At 39.9% G+C, this 17213-nt stretch overlaps 1 protein-coding gene across 1 annotated transcript; it reads right to left on the bottom strand.

Moving 5' to 3' along the window:
• Positions 1–3442: 3442 nt before the first annotated feature.
• LOC113027222 (olfactomedin-like) lies at positions 3443–7966 on the bottom strand. The gene is made up of 5 exons (XM_026176842.1): positions 7911–7966; positions 7641–7799; positions 5610–5822; positions 5245–5377; positions 3443–4473 (listed from the first exon to the last, which is right to left on the bottom strand). Exons 1-5 carry the CDS (start codon positions 7944–7946, stop codon positions 3626–3628), a joined length of 1389 nt encoding a protein of 462 aa, XP_026032627.1. The 5' UTR covers positions 7947–7966; the 3' UTR covers positions 3443–3625.
• Between the last annotated feature and the right edge of the window lie 9247 nt (positions 7967–17213).

The following is a 17213-nucleotide window of genomic DNA, read 5'->3' as shown; positions in this document are numbered from 1 at the left end:
ACCATTTTAAATTCTCATTCAAGAATCATAGAAAATCTTCCACATTTTAAAGCTCACAATTTAAGTGCAAACCACTGAAAGTGGAATAGCTCTTACAAAGAAGTTGCAGTCTTTGCATCAACCGTAAACTCCTCTGTACACCAAAGTATTCTGGAGTTAATAGTGAATCCAATTGTCTGACAGCTGGTGCCCAAATGGGGTCATTCAATGGGAAAATGATGCCACACAGCAGCAAATCTACAACTGAATTATTAAAAAAGCAAAGAAAAAATCAGGGTGTTGCAATGGCACAGTCAGTCCAGCTCTCAACCCAGCTGAGATCCCGTGAGAGCTGTGCATCATAAAAACCTCCATAGCTTAATGAACCAAAGCAATGTTGTAAAGGAGACAAAATTCCTCCATAATGATTTCAGAGACCAGTAAAGTCATACAGAAAGATTACTGCAAGTTATTGCAAGATGGTTCTACAGATTATAAAATTATGGGCTTTATATCTTTTTACACACTGCTTCTACATCTGGCTTAGTTTTTCTTAAATAAATTATATGTCATGTGTTGTTGTTCATCTGATGTTGTATTTAAATTATTTCCCGGTAAGGAGCAGATGGTTTTGTTATTATTATTTTCTGACATACGAAACCCTGGAATTGCAATAGGGTTTATGTAGCTACCACAAGGATTGACGTAAGCACCATGTAGAGTTATTAAACAGGGTTTATTCTGGTCTTGACAACCCGTGAGAACTGCTCACGTTCGAAACAATTAAAAAAAAACATCACATCAGAATGCATTCTTGTGCTTTGTTTCAATCAATCAAAAGTCATTAATCACAGAAACAAACATTTCAAATACACAAACCTCGTGAGTTGGCATCCAGGAGGGGGTAACTAGCCTTTTATGGCCTTAATATATTCTTTTCTATCTTTTTTCTCACTTATTTCTTGTCTTTATCTAACTCTGAACATTACTTTATTCATATGTGGAGCTAACCGAGAGCTGCAGCGTCCCGACACTAGCTGTGTCCCAAAAGGTCGGCTGCATCCTTCGGAGGACCCGGCCTTCGCAGTCTACGTGGGCCAGGTCCTTCGAAGACCGAGAAGGCCGGAAGTGCGAGACTGTGAAATGAAACAGACGTCTCCGAAAACGTCGGCACACTTTTGCAAATATGCGATGTCTTGATAAACTAAGCAGATATTTGTAATTTACACAGCTACTTTCTCACCTGAACATATGCTAAAAGTTTATTTTGTGACCCAGAAAGATTAATAAGACTACTTTTAAAACTCAGTAGTGGCCGCCATTGTTGGCAACAGAAATTTGGCTGGGCCGCGCTATGATTTCTGGGATATGGTGGGCCACGAAGGACACACCCAACCCATCCTTCAAATTTGGGGAAATGAAGGACGCATTTGTCGGCCGCATTTGAAGGAGTCGACGAATTGGGACAGCCTTCGACGCCTGGCTGTGACGTAATCGGCCTTCAAATGCGGCCTCCGAAGGATGCAGCCAACGTTTTGGGACATAGCTACTATGTGCGCTAGCAAAAAGGTCACTGGGTGGAGACCCAAACTGCAAAGAACTGTACCCTCCATAGTTCACCACCAGATGGTACAAAAGAGCAAAATCTGGACATAAAGCTCAACAAACCATCATATGCAAAAGACCGTTACAATTTACTCTCTCTTTCCCATGACTACATTCGGAGTTGCTGCAGCACCATAACCCTTTCCTATGTCTAATATAAAAAGGAGAAACAATAAGTGAGGCACAAAAGTAGCAACTATGACCTGTGAATACTAGATGACTACTATATGAATGTTCTGTTGAAGTGTGGCTTGAACTTATGAAATGGACACATGAAGTTTTTTTGGTAAGTACATTTTCTTATCCTCTAAGGTCTGTGTCATCACTAGTGACACTAGCACTCACCCACCCTCACAAAACAAAACAAAAAAACGATTAAGTATTATAAAACTGGGATGACGAGGTCAATAAGACGATGTTAAGAAACAAAAGGATGATGCTAAGGGTGCCAGGGGGTCAAGGAGTCACATGGGAGGGTGTGAGTTTGTTATGTGAGTGTGTTCATGGAATCCCAGCATAATGTCACCATCTACAGGTGGCTTCTTAGGAACAATGACACTTCTGCAAATGTCACCTGACAATCGTGTTTCCACAGCAGAAATAGTATAGCAGTAAGAGCACAGAGGCCTTATGTGCATTTCTTAAAAATGAAAGGAAGACGCTATAAGGGGAAAGGAAAACAACATCCAGTGCACCAGCGAAGGGTCTGAGAGTCGGTCCTAATGGTATGGCATGAAAATAGTGCCTAGCCTATAGTGGTCTTGAAAACTCTCTATAAATATGCCTACCGGACCATAGTTGACCCACCACCAAACCGGTCATGCTGAACAATGTTACAGGCAGCATAACATTCTCCACGGCTTCTCCAGACCTTTTCACATTTGTTATATGTGCTCAGGGTGAACATGCAGGGCCCCTATGGTGGACCATGGTGCAGGGCAGTGATCACAGGGCCTACCAGAGGATGTCAGCCTGTTCTAAATGTTCTAAAAATTGTGCTTATTTCAGAGGAATGACCAAATTTCTTATTCAAATATTATGATCTTATAAATGAAGGAGCCCTATCATCTTTACCTAAAGCTCCATATTATCATTATCATTATCAAGTCTATCTTTTCACGAGTCTCAGGTCTAAATAAGGTTGCTTTTTTTTGTTTGTTTTATACTGCACCTTGATTCAGATCATTTATGTCAATTTTCTACTGACTGTCTACACAACTTAAGGTTTTGAAGAGCACATACATGAGACATCTGCCCGTTTGCCATCTCCAATCATACATAGTGGTAGTTGAAAAGAAGCAGAAAACAACAGTTGAGGTGTATATAGCAATCCCACAGGACAACAACATGAGAGAAAAAAAGGAGCATGGGAAAAATGAGAATTACGAGAGGCTGAAGGAACAACAGGAACAGATGTGAAAGGTAAAGTCCAAAATGGTCCCATTGGTAGTAGGAACATTATGAGCTGTAACTCTTAAACTAGAAGAATGGCTCTACAGCACTGTAGGTCTCTGTCCAGAGTGCACTCCTAGGAACAACTAAGATAATGTGCAGAACCCTCAAAATCCCAGGAATCTGTTCGAGGACCGAAGCTTGAGGAACACAGACACAGAGAATAATAACAGAGAGTGAACAAAGCATTATGCAGACGAACAAGACTTTGATCTGTTTATCACCCTTTAAGTTGTTGCTGGAACCAAGCTTTTTTTGAAGTTTGTTGTTAATGATCAAAGAAGAAAGCAAAACTCACTATTCAAACGATGCAAGCTGTCAAGTAAAATCAATATATATGTGATTGTGTCACAAATAACAACAAAAACATTTTTTTGTGTGAAATAAGGCCAGCAAAAGATCAATCTAAGTTTATTGTTACCAAAGACTTTATTATGATCTCAGCTGATGTTTCCATTCAGTGTTACTAAAGTACATTATGTTAGAAGAACAATCTTAATAGTCTATATGATATAACTTTAGCATTTGCATCATAAATCATTGCTTTTTTGTTGCTGTATCATATTTCATTAACTGTTTGATCAGAAGATCAGAAGTAAACCTGGTAGGCCAGCAAGTATCCATCGTTGTACATGTAGATCTGCTTGTTGGTGGGATTGTAGCTCAGACTAGCCACTCCTTTAGCTACCTTCTCCAGTCGTTTTGCTAGTGAGTTGTCTTCTTTGCCTGTGGCTGTGTCGAAGGCGTAGAACACCTCCTCCTGGTACTCATTAACATAACGAGTCGCGTACATAACACCGCACACCATGAAGGCGTTGCTCACTGCCTTCTTGAACAGCCTTGTTTCCCACGTCTGTGTCACGTTGAGAGTCTTGGTCTCACCATCCCAAACTAACCGGCTGATCACAAGGTTTCCATGGTTACCCAGAGTGGCATAGAGAGCCCACAGTCCTGTTTCATCTGCCTCTACATCAATATCACTATTGAGCCGGCAATCGTAGTAACAATAGGGGAACTTGTTGTTGAAACCCACACCGGTGCCTGGAAGAGTCACCCGTTTGACCTTGTTGGTCTCCAGGTCGTACCGGCAAACGTCTGCAGAGCGGTAGCAGTTATAGTACAGAGCCTTACCGTACAGCACAGCACTGGGACCCTCAATGGCGTTGGGATGGCTGTACGATGAGGCAAATGTAAAGTCTTTGTGGTTTGTTGAGGCCATGAAATCTTCATAATTTTGGTAAACACGTAGAGTGGTGCCCCAGATGTGGTTAGTTGCCAGAGGCTGAACCCAGTAGCTGTATTTCTGGTCCTCGTTCTCCATCTGGGCTTGTTTGCCCCATGAACCAGAGATGTAGCTCTTACCAAAAGGACTGAGCTTGGTTGTTACAGGGTCACTGATGCTGGTGATCAAGCCCTTAAGGCAGTTTCTGTCCTGGCCTGGAAACAGAGAAATCAGAAGGAATGCCAAGTGATGACATCAGAAATTTAAAAAAAGAAACATCCTCTATATAGACTGAATTATTTACTGGAAAACCAAATGCTTGGATGTCAATACATTTTTAGTATGTGTAAAACAGATAAAGAGGTGAATCACTCTATTAGGATTTTTTATTTCCACACAGTGTCAGATTGTTATCAAAAGGCTGGGTACATGCTTTGGAAACTTTTTTCTTCTCCCTCTACACAAGCATTGCAATATATTTGCAAAAAACACTGGAAAAACTGTCAGACTGAAAAACATATTTTTAATATCATCAGTTTTAAACCTGCATTCTCTTTAATGACCAGCAGGGGGTGTCTTCTGGTTGCAAAATGACTTGTAGGAACTCTGTGGTTGACAAGCTGGTGATGAGTGTGTGGTTTCATTCAACATTTAAACACAATATACAAAACAGTTAAGTTTGTATTCAATATGATTCAAAATTGGTGACTGAGCCCATAAACAGTAAAGTGTTAACAGAGGTTAAATAAGTTAAATAAAGTAGAACACCTTTTGGAGCCACAGCCTCACGATCTGGTGGCCTTCAGATAGAATCCAGGTTTTTCTGATATTTATATATACTGCTGTATTTGAGCAGTCACAGTGCTTTCTTATTACAAACCTCATTCAGCCATTCACACACATTCAACAAGTGATTTTTTTCTGTCCTTTATTAGAGACGATAGCTAACCACAGTATGCTTACAGTTGGTGTACGCACACACATACCTCTGAAGTCTTTGGGGATTGATTTGCAGGACTCCACATTATTCTTTAGGTAGCGCAGTTTCTCCTTTACAGCCTTCATGTTAACTAAGTCAGCTGTTTCTAACCTGTCCACATGTGTCCGCAGTTTAACCACCTGCCACACGGTCAGAAGGTTAATTCATGGGAACACCCATTACATTTCATTTTTAAACAGACTTACTTATTTTCATTTTATCATGACTAATCGAATGTAATACATTTTTTCTCATTCTTCATATTTTTTCTTGTTCTAGCTTGTGACTGATATATTGTAGCATATTTCTTGTATTACAGATTTGTTTTTGTTTTTTTAATGCATTGTGTTGCCACTTGCAGTTTCACAATACCTCTTTGGAGAGCTTCTTTGTCTGTGCATTGTTCAGCTGGCTGTGGACAACACCAACATCTGTCTCTAGCTGGCTGAGCTGCTGGCCCAGAAGGCGCAGAGACAGAGCAGAGTACAGGCCCTGGTTGTGCAGGTACTTGTAAGGCCCCAGCCTGGCTGTCAAGGAGGTAACCTGAGCCTGGATCTGAGGGAGACGCTGGCTGGATATCTTCAGCTGCAAGGAACAAAGAAGCATAAAAAAAACTTCTGTGTCACATCTTGATAACTGAATGACCAGAAAGACCGTGTGAGAGGCTTAACTCAAGCAATTTTGTGCGATCTCATAACTAGTGAAATAAAAATACAATTTGTTTTCACAACCTGCCTGGAAACTTTGGTTGACTTGTTTATTGAGATTACAGATGTGTACCTTGAAAAGTGTTTAAGAAGTGCTGTTTGTGTTTTATCTGTTCTGAACATGTGAAAAATATCTTCCTGAATAAATTATATTTAATTAGCTAAATTAGCTAGGGTAAAAAAAAAAATAGCATATTGTACAACTAAAAAAAAAAAAAAACTGTGAAGCACAACAATGATAAAACCATTTTCACAGTAATAGTTACTTCATGCAGCAAATTTCAGGGTTAAAACTGAGGCCAGTGCTTAAGTGCCTAACTGCAGTTCCTCTAATGACCACTTGAGGCTGACCATTAGAAAAAGATTGAACTAGCACGACTTGTTTGAAAGGGATGCCAGGAGAAAGCCTCTTCTCTCTAAAAATAACATGGCAGTGTGGCTTAGATTTACAAAGTTAAATCCAAATAATCTACAAGATTTCTGGAACATTTTCCATTTGACAGACCACAGTCCACAGCACCACAGTTAGAGAAAAACAAACACAGCATTGCGGTGTCAACCATGAACTTCTCTGTATAGCAGAGTAGTCTAAAGTCAGATGTGAGGACATTTGTCCAGCAGCTAAAGCTTGGCCCAAACTGGGGCATACAATGATCCTAAGCACAGCAGGAAACTATGCCTGGTTTGCTGCTTCAAGTTGCTGAAAGAGAAAAGAATCAATGTCTTGTAATCCACCAAAGTCCTGTCTTCAGCCTGATTGAAATGTTGTGGTGGGACCTCAAGAGATCTGTGCAGAAATAAATGTCTGAACTGAAGTAACGTTGTAGACAGAGTGGGACAAAATTCCTCCGCAATGAAGCTGATAAAGTCAAGGCATGTGCTTAGTTTTTGCGTTTTGACTTTGTTTTTGTTAAATAAATAATAAAATGATGTAATGTGACATGTTGCAGTTCATTTGATTTTTGTCTTAAAATAATTGGTTGAGGACCAGATTTCTTTTTTATTATGACAGAGGTTGTACTTTTTTTTTTGAGACATGAGTCTCAGCAGTACACTCATACATTTTCTTGCTAATACAGCTTACTAGCATAAGCTATTAACATTCACAACTGTCATCCAAACAGAGTCACTTGTGGTTCCAAAAAGTTAACATGCCTGTGGCCAAAACGCTAACACTCAGGCTTCTTCCAAAGCCTGTGGAAGGCATCACGCTACTCACTTCCAACTTTTATGTACATTATTCCCTTAACTCCCCGCAATTCCTTGTCAATCAATCCTCCATGCACCACAGATACCGCAAAATGACACCTCTACACACACATACATGTATATATATACTTAGACATTCTATGCTATCCAGAAATACTCCCCTGCTCCTTCACACTCTCTTTCCACACTTTGATGCATTTACCTCCTCCTCTGTCCTGCCTTCCAGTGTCATATGTTTTTTATTACACTTTATTATTTTAATAAATAATAGAGGAAAGAATAAAGACAAAATATATATTATAAAGAATGCATCACTGATGTATATGGAAACTCTTGACATTGAACAGAATGGGGTCATTTTATTTATATTTTTGTTAGTCAGGGTGGAATAGATTGACATTTTCAGTCTGACATTCAAGAAATGTACCGACAACAATAATCTGAAATGGAAGTAGAAATGATGACACTAAAATAAACGAATTCCTACCTGTTCCGCCAGGCTGTTCATAGATCCTTCACAGGTATGAACCTGCTGTAACACAGTCTCATACTTCACAACAGGGAAAGACCACACGGTGGAGTTTACCTCACACACACATGAGTCGTCCTTCTTCAGGCCGAGCACCCGCTGAGCCTGGCCATCACTCTGCAGTCACACACAGTAACACTGATGTAATATACAATAGATATTCATAAAATAGTATACATTCCAACTTTATGTTCTGTTTTCAAGTGTAGGATGTCAGGTACAACTCACTGTGACCGTGAACAGCAGCAGAATCAGCAGCACCATGTTTACAGTTGGAGGAATGAAGCCAGAACTGATACCAGCAACTTTCTGCTTCTCTTTTCGCTAAAACACCAGATCTGAATGGACACACCTACCAAGTTTGGTTTTCGTCACTACTTCAGAGCCTTCAAAACATCTGCACAGATGTGAAACTCTAAAGAGGCCAAACTCTAGAATTTCACAACAGCTATCGTCAACTCAGGAGTTTTACACTTCCTCACTTCTTTTATGCAATATCTTTTTTTTTGATTTTGCAATATCCTCTGCTTATACCTCTGTTTACAAACTCATTTATGAAACTTCTCACGCAGTTCTCAATAACGCCAGAAAAAACTCAACACCTGGGCAAACAAACCCAAACATGTTTTATACTTTAGATTAGGTTGTTATTTGAACCTTCTGAGGTCTACTTGATGATTGGTGGTGACCGGTCATGCAAATGCAAATATTTTTTGTTGCATGTAGGAAAAAATAAAATAAAAAATTGTCAAGATTTGGGAGAACAATTTTGATAAAGAACAAAATTCAACTTTATTTATTTTTATTTGTTTATTTTTGTTAGTTTGTTGGTGGCAAATTTTGTTTTACTGTGTTTACGAGGCAGCAGCTTATATGAAGTGGGGGAGAAAAGGGGAAATTGTAAGGTAAGAATGCAGGGAGAACCAATTGAATTAATATCCTTCAATGTAAATGGAGTTCTAAATCCGGTCAAAAGTAGTAAGATTTTGTCTAAATTAAAAAGGGAAAAGGCACAGGTGGTTTTCCACCAGGAGACCCACCTGAGTCAATCAGAACATGATAAATTGAGAAGACAAGGTTTTAAAAACGTACTTTTGTCTTCATACAAGGGAGGACATAGGAGAGGAGTTGCTATAGTTATTTCAAATACAATTAATTATGAACATATATCAGAACTACAGGATGGGGAGGGAAGGTTTATAAAAATTACGGGTAAAATTGAAGGTCAGGAAATGACGTTTATAAATGTGTATATTCCTCCGGGAAGTAACTGGACAATATATAAACAAATATTTGATTTAATGGTGAATTCAGAAGGTCTGGTAATCTGTGGAGGTGATTTTAATGTCTGTGAAGGTTCTCAGTCATCCAGGTCATTGTAGTCAAAAGGAGCTTGCAAAGAAAAGCGTCTGGACTTCTTTAAGTTGCTTGAAGACATTTCACCTCTCATCCGAGAAGCTTCTTCAGTTCTAAGGTCAAATGGTGGGGAGTCCCAGATTTAAACCTAGTGGGAGTGAGGGACAAAAGGACCCCCTGATGATCCTCTAATCGCCTGAGCCAAGGTGTGAAACTCTGTCCAAAATGTGAACAACTTTTCGAGGATGCCAATGTTCACATTTTGGACAGAGAGGACAGATGGTTTGAAAGAGGAGTGAAAGAAGCCATCTATGTCCACTGTGAGCGACCATCTTTGAACAGAGGCGGTGGTTTACGACACCAACTCTCTGCCATCTATAATCCAGTTCTGAGATCCCTTCCCAGACGCCTTAACGCCCACTCACATCCTGGGCCATCTGACCTCAGGAATTCGCATGATAAGGTGGGGCCAGGTTTCACAATGAACAGACCCGAAACTCTGGCTGATTGGGACCCACGCCCAGTTTCACACCTTGGCTCAGGCGATTAGAGGATCATCAGGGGTCCTTTTGTCCCTCTGTGGGGGGGTCACTCCCACTAGGTTTATATCTGGGACTCTCCACCATTTGACCTTAGAACTGAAGAAGCTTCTCGGATGAGAGGTGAAACGTCTTCAAGCAACTTAAAGAAGTCCAGACGCTTTTTTTGCAAGCTCCTTTGACAGGTGATTTTAATATTAGATTGAATCCTAAACTAGATGTGTCTGGAGCATCGATTAGCTCAAATGCTCTTACAAAAAAAATTTAATCAATTGATGGAGGAATTATCATGGCTGTCGGGGTGAGCCGTGTGGTGTAGGAGAAAAAGGACCCAAAATGCAGGCAGTGGACTGGTGATGAGAGTGATGTTTTATTTACAGAAGAGGAGCGACCGAACAGGCAGTGAGAAAAGACAAATGACTGAAAAAACCTAGACTGGAAAAACTAAATGACAAACCTAAGCATGAAACGTGGGCTGCAAATGCAGAGAGCCGTCGTTGCACCGAGAAACACAGACGATCCGACGATGAACAGAAGCCAACACACACTATAAATACACACTAGGTAATGAGGAGATGACATGCAGGGGTGGACACAGCTGACACTAATGGACATGATGAGAAGCAGACCTACAAAGTAAAACCGGAAACACAGACTGTTTTACAACAAAACACAGGGACCTGAACGGAGCACAGAAGGGAGACACAGGTAGGGATAATAAACACGACAACCAACCCAAAGAATTAATACAGAATCAGAAGAAACACCAAACACGAGATGAAACCAAAAAGAAACACAAAACGCTGGGTCAACGACCCAGGATCATGACAGGAATTGGGGATAATTGATGTTTGGAGAGAGTTGCATCCTAAAAGCAGGGACTATACCCACTACTCCTGTCCCCATAGGACTTATTCTAGAATAGACTATTTCTTTATGTTCAGTAATGATTGTACTAGAGTAAAGGGATGTCAAATTAAAACGATAGATCTTTCAGATCATAGCCCTATTTCACTGTCTTTGAGTTTAGAGAAGAAAGCAAGGAAGGTGCTGTGGAAACTGAATTCAACCATATTAAACGATCCCATACTAAGACAAAAGTTAAGAGAAGAAATAAAGGATTTTTCTTGAATTAAATGATACCGGGTAAGTGTCGCAAATCATATTATGGGATACCTTAAAGGCAGTAATGAGAGGAAAAATAATTTCAATGACCTCCCATCTGAAAAAAATAAAGCTTCAAAAATTAGTCAACCTTCAAATCAAATCAAATCAAATCACTTTTTATTGTCACATCACATGTGCAGGTATATTGGTACAGCACATGCGAGTGAAAATACAATAACATAAACAGGCAAAATATACGAATGGCTAAATCTGAAACTAATAAATATATGTACAATATATAATAGTATATGCAAAAAAAAATAAAAAATTTAAAAATTTCTGGATGTGTATACTAAATGTTTTTCTATGTGTGTGTGTGTGTGTGTATACACATATTTTACAAATTAAATAGAGTCAATAAATAAAATATATAAAATATACAGAGTTGAGACATGTGCAAAACAGCGGCATTACTGTACAGTATGGAGTGCATAATGTTGAAGTTCCAGTAGTGAAGGTGAGGTGTCTATGAAGTGTTCAGCAGTCTGATGGCCTGATGGAAGAAGCTGTCTCTCAGTCTGCTGGTTGGGGACCGGATGCTGCAGAACCTCCTTCCTGATGGAAGTAGTCTGAACAGTTTATGGCTGGGGTGACTGGAGTCCTTGATGATCCTCCCCGCTTTCCTCAGGCACCGCTTCCTATAGATGTCTTGGAGGGAGGGAAGCTCACCTCCAATTATCCGTTCAGAGCACCGCACTACTCGCTGGAGAGCTTTGCGGTTGTAGGCGGTGCTGTTGCCATACCAGGTGGTGATGCATCCAGTGAGGATGCTCTCAATGGCACAGTGATAGAAGGTCCTGAGGATGCGGGGGCTCATGCCGAATCTTTTCAGTCTCCTGAGAAAGAAGAGGCGCTGCTGCGCCTTCTTCACTGTTTTGTTTGTGTGTACTGACCACGTAAGATCCTCAGCCAGATGTACACCAAGGAACCGGAAGCTGCTCACTCTCTCCACAGCAGCGCCGTTGATGGTGATGGGGGTGTGTACTTCTCTGCACCTCCGGAAGTCCACTATCAACTCCTTTGTCTTTGCGACGTTGAGGGTGAGATGGTTGTCTTGACACCAGTGGGTCAGGGCGCTGACCTCCTCCCTGTAAGCCGTCTCATCACCGTTGGTGATAAGACCCACCACTGTAGTGTCGTCCGCAAACTTCACAATGATGTTGGAGTTGTTAGTGGCTGTGCAGTCGTAGGTGTAGAGTGAGTACAGGAGAGGGCTCAGTACACACCCCTGTGGAGCACCAGTGTTCAGTGTGATGGGGGATGAGGTGATGCTGCCCAGTCTGACCACTTGGCGTCTGTCAGACAGGAAGCTAAGGATCCAGCTGCAGAGGGAGCTGCTCAGTCCTAGATCCTGCAGTTTCCTGTCCAGCTTCGAGGGAACGATGGTATTGAATGCTGAGCTGTAATCTACAAACAGCATTCTCACATACGTGTCTCTCTTCTCCAGGTGTGACAGGGCAGTGTGTAGTGTCAGGGCTATGGCATCATCAGTGGACCTGTTGTGGCGGTATGCGAACTGTAGAGGGTCCAGTGAGTCGGGTAGTGCAGAGCAGATGAAGTCCCTGACCAGCTTCTCGAAGCATTTGCTCACGATGAGGGTCAGGGCTACAGGTCGCCAGTCGTTCAGGCAAAGTTAAAACAACTACAACGGGAAGATGGATACAAAGGTAATTCTGAGATTAAAAAAAAGAAATAAAAAAAATACGGGTCGAAATTGATGAAATTTATACACAAGAAACTCAAAAGAAAATTCTTTTTTTAAAGCAGAAATATTATGAGATAGGAAGAAAATCTTCTAAAGTCTTAGCCTATAAACTGCGTAAACAGAGATTGGAAAACACAATTCTTAAAATAAAAAATCCTCAAACAAAGATAATGGAAAATCAATTAGAGAAAATTCAAGAGAGCTTAGAGTTGTTCTATAAAGAACTGTATACCCAACCACAAACAACGGATGAAATAAAACTTGATAATTTTTTGAACAAATTAAAACTACCAACTTTAACGAATCTCCAAAACGAAAGTTTACTCCAACCAATAACAACCAAAGAACTTCACCTGGCAATATCTAAATTAAAAGTAGGCAAGACCCCGGGTTCGGCTGGGTACACTGCAGAGTGGTATAAAAACCTTAAAGAGGACTTGCTTCCTATTCTATTGAATACATTCAACTGGATTATGCAAAAGGGTAAATTACCCCCTTCGTGGAAGGAAGCAGTTATTTCCATCATTCCCAAAGAGGGTAAAGATAGGACAGAATGTAGGAGTTATCGACCGATTAGTGTATTAAATTTGGACTATAAACTATTTACAGCAATTCTGGCACGGAGGTTAGAAAAAATCTTACCTGACATAATAGACCTGGATCAGTGTGGTTTCATCCAACAAAGGCAAACACTGGACAACATAAGGTGTTCCCTACATGTTATTGAACAAATGAACAGAGATGGGGTCCAGGCAATGTTGGTGGGACAAACAACAAAAAGTTGCAATGTTTGCAGATGATGTCTTGGTCTTTTTGAAGGAACCTGAAGAATCATTTGAGGAGTTGATGTCCTCTCTATCCGTTTTTGGGGAACTGTCAGGTTATAAATTAAACCTAAACAAAACACAGGTAATGACACTAAACTATACAGCATCTAACACTTTACGAGATAATTATAATATAAATTGGGAAGCTGAAACACTTAAATACTTGGGAATAATTCTAACTAAGAATATTTCTAATCTATCACAAGTAAATTATGGTCCCTTGTCACAGGCCATAAAATTTGATTTAGATAGGTGAAATCTGGTGCCTTTCTTAAATTTAAACTCAAGGATATTAGCAGTGAAAATGAATGTACTCCCAAGACTCCTCTATTTATTTAGAACTTTGCCTGTTGAAGTAAGTCAAACACAGTTTGGGGAATGGGACAAATGGATTTCGCGCTTTATTTGGCATGGGAAAAAACCAAGAATTAAATTTAGATCTTTACAGTTAAGCAAGGCAAAAGGGGGGGCAACGCTCCCATGCTTACAATACTACTATTATGCATCTCAGGTCATCCCCCTGCTGCAATGGTGTAACCCGAATTTGAAAGCTAAGTGGAAATCCATAGAATTCCAAATTGGCAGACCGTTTAAAAGATAAAGGACCATGGATTAGCCACACTTTAAAAATATGGAATAAAGTGACTAAAATATGTGGTAGTGAACGAATACTAAAAGTATTTAGATGGTGTGCTTATGACACAGATTTTAAACCAAATGAAAGTGATAATAGATTTCAGTCCTGGATAGAGAGTGGACTAACAACATTCCATTCCTTCACACATAAAGGGACACTACAGAGTTTCCAGTCCTTACAAATAAGAAATGGCTTAAGACAAGTAGATTTCTTCAGGTTTCTTCAAATGAGGGATTACTTTAATAAACACTGCAATATCCCAAACCCAAATATGGTTGAGTCAGAAATTTTTAAGATGGTTAAATTAGCATATGATAGTTCTCTGAGAAAGGCAATCTCCAAACTATATGATGTGCTCCTTCAAGCAAGGAAGGATACTACTCAAAATGTTAAGATTAAATGGGAATTGGAATCGGGGATGGGTATAACAAACGGGAACTGGGAGAGGATTTGTAATTTTCATTGGTACTCAACAAGTTCTTTATCTTGGAGAGACCACTGTTGGAAGAACATTATTAGATTTTTCAAAACCCCTCATCAAACTAAATATAAAAATGGGACAGCAGAATGCTGGAGAAGATGTGGATCAGAAGAGGCACATCATTATCATATCTTTTGGGACTGCCCTAACTTAAAAAATTACTGGCTGGGAATCCATAAAACTTTGTGTGAGGTTTTTAAGATAAAATTTGACATCAATTTTGTAAATTTGTACTTGGACTTGGTTGCTGGCTCGGTCCGGGGAGGGGACACAAAATTCTTACAAGCGCTATTAGCGGCCAGCAAAAAATCAATAACCAGAAAGTGGTTAAATCCAACTCCACCAACACTTGAGGATTGGTTTAATGTGGTTTTCGAAATATTTAAAATGGAAAAATTGACATTCTTTTTAAAAATTCGGAAAGACAAATTCTACAAAATATGGAATAAATGGATTAGTTTTGTGTCCCCCATCCGCCCTGAATTTAGGTAAGACCAGCCCTGAATTGGTGTATCTTGGTGTATCTCCCATGTATCGTACAATGTCAGGTTGACCCTCAACTTCATAATATGTACCTAATGTAGTTTTTGTAAATAAGTTAAACATGCTGCATTATGTAACACATTGTCAAGCCAATGAGTTAATTTTATTTTTTTGCTATCAGAATGTAAAGCAAAAGGACTAAGAAAAAGGGTTTTGTTTTTTTGTTTTGTTTTTTCTCTTTTTTTGACTAAATAATGTCAATGCACTTTATTGTAACAAGTCCCTTTTTTTCTTCAATAAAAATATAATTAAAAATAAATAAATAAAAAAAAAAGATAAAGAACAAAATTCATGTCTTCTGACTACATAGATTTTGGTCATCAGTAATGATGACGTCAGGGGTGACAGCGTGGCAGGTGAGCTTGTCAAAGCTAGGAGGTAGAATTTCTTGTTTTCTTAGTGTATCGTGTTAAATTAGTGTTGATATGTAGCAAACTGTGATCTATATTACAGCAAGAGCTCTTCGACCAAACTAAAAGAAAATCCAGCATTACTTTAAGACATGAACATCATAAATTAGGCTCATCTCATCTGGGACCCAACTGTTGACTCTATCCATCATTAAATTTCCAGTTAAAGATGTGCAAAATACTCCAAATACTGTAAGCATGGGAAACTAACTGTAACACTAAGTGTAGGGGTACCACAGTTAGAGAAGTTAAGCATCTATTTGTATTTAACAATGAACACTTTTGAGTGAAACTGGATGGCTGGACAAAGCAGTTAAGGTCAGTTCAAAGCAAAGACCAGAGCAGAGCAGATGGTGACGGTCCTGGAGCAAATGGTACATTCTCTAACGTCCAGGATGACGTGAAGATGGAAACCAGGTAGCAACAATGACCACCTGAAAGCCAGAATAACAGAGGAGCAGTAGATTTTAAAAAATGGGGAACAGACACTGATTGGAGTGGGGAAGTTGTGGTAATGAACAAAGTAGTAGGAAAAGTCCATACATCCATGAATGCAGATGTGAGAGCAAAGATTTCCAAGGCATCATGCCATCAAATGTCAAATGTTGCCAGCACAATAAAAAGGCAAGTCTAGTTTTGGGTCTGTGACCCAGTGTTTTGTGTTGTTTATTATTAATAGTCTTTGCTTTTGTTATATTTAGAATTGCTAGTCTTTGGTTTCAGTGTTATTTAGAGGTCTTAGTCTTTTGGTTACTGTCTCTGTCTCAATGTCTAGTCTACGTCTTTGTGATTGTCTCGTGCTTCCTGTTTTACTTTGATAGTCCCTGTCTTATAGCTGTATATTCAGCTTTGTCTCTTCCCTGTCTTGTAATGTCTGAATAGCCCCAGTTGTTTTTCCTTCATGTTTCCCATTCCCTCGTCATCCCTCTGTAGATAGCCCTGTGTCTTTTTCTGCTTGTTGCTGGTTCGTCTACGTGTTCTCATGCATTTCTCCCGTGTATCACCTGCTGAGTTCTTCATGTTCCCCGGTCCCGTGTCTCTCATCGTTGGTCTGCACGTTTCCCCATTTTAAGGTTTTTATGTTTCATTTCTAGGTTTCTAGTTCGAGGCTTTTTGTAGGTGCTTTCAGTTTAGGTTTTTGTGTTAGTCTAGTCGCTGCCAGCTGCCGTTTGTATTTCGCTTGGCCACTGTAAATAAAGCTCACTCTCAGTAAAGTCAGTGCCTGCACTTTGGGCCTTCTCGCATCTCTCCACACGTCTAACACCGTGGCCGTGACAAGTTTCCTTTGCAAGAGTTACCTGTCTGAGAAATTATAATTTAAAGCACCCATATCATGTCACTGGAGCCCATATGACTGTTTCTCTGACTGTGCAATCAGCAGTCATAGCTGTCTGAAGAAGACTGTGAATGTGGTCTTCATGGTGAAAAATCCATGACTCTGCAATGTTGTGTTTGCCCAAACAGCAGAGCAGTGGAGTACTGCAACAGATCATCAACCATTACAATCAGTGACCTAAACACAGCTGAGATGGTTTGGGATGAGCTAGAGCAGCGGTTCCCAAACTGTTTTTGCTAGGCCCCCCTTTTGTTTTACAAGACAAATCGTCACGGTGTGATTATTTTACATTTAGTTGTTTTTTTCCTGTGTAATAATATTCAGCATTGCTATCAATACATTTTTCAAAAATACCTCTCTGGGCAAAATGGGTTCAAAATATAAACGACTGTGGGATACTGTTTGTCCGTGATTTAAACCGAGGGAACAAATCGTGACAGGACTCGTGACTCTCGTCAGTAATTAAGATTTAAGCCTAGGGAAAGGTGAGCTCTGGGCCAGAGTGCCATTAGTGTGCTTACAGCTAGTGA

Source organism: Astatotilapia calliptera, chromosome 7 (genome assembly GCF_900246225.1).
Source record: "Astatotilapia calliptera chromosome 7, fAstCal1.2, whole genome shotgun sequence".
NCBI lineage: Eukaryota > Metazoa > Chordata > Actinopteri > Cichliformes > Cichlidae > Astatotilapia > Astatotilapia calliptera.
This window is presented reverse-complemented; position numbering and strand designations above follow the sequence as displayed.

Excerpts from the sequence above, each read along its gene's own strand:
- LOC113027222 (XM_026176842.1), bottom strand. The coding sequence starts at position 7,946 with ATGGTGCTGCTGATTCTGCTGCTGTTCACGGTCACA. Across the intron at positions 7,800-7,910 it reads TGCTGCTGTTCACGGTCACA|AGTGATGGCCAGGCTCAGCG; the intron begins GTGAGTTGTACC and ends GTGTGACTGCAG. Across the intron at positions 5,823-7,640 it reads TGAACAGCCTGGCGGAACAG|CTGAAGATATCCAGCCAGCG; the intron begins GTAGGAATTCGT and ends TGTTCCTTGCAG.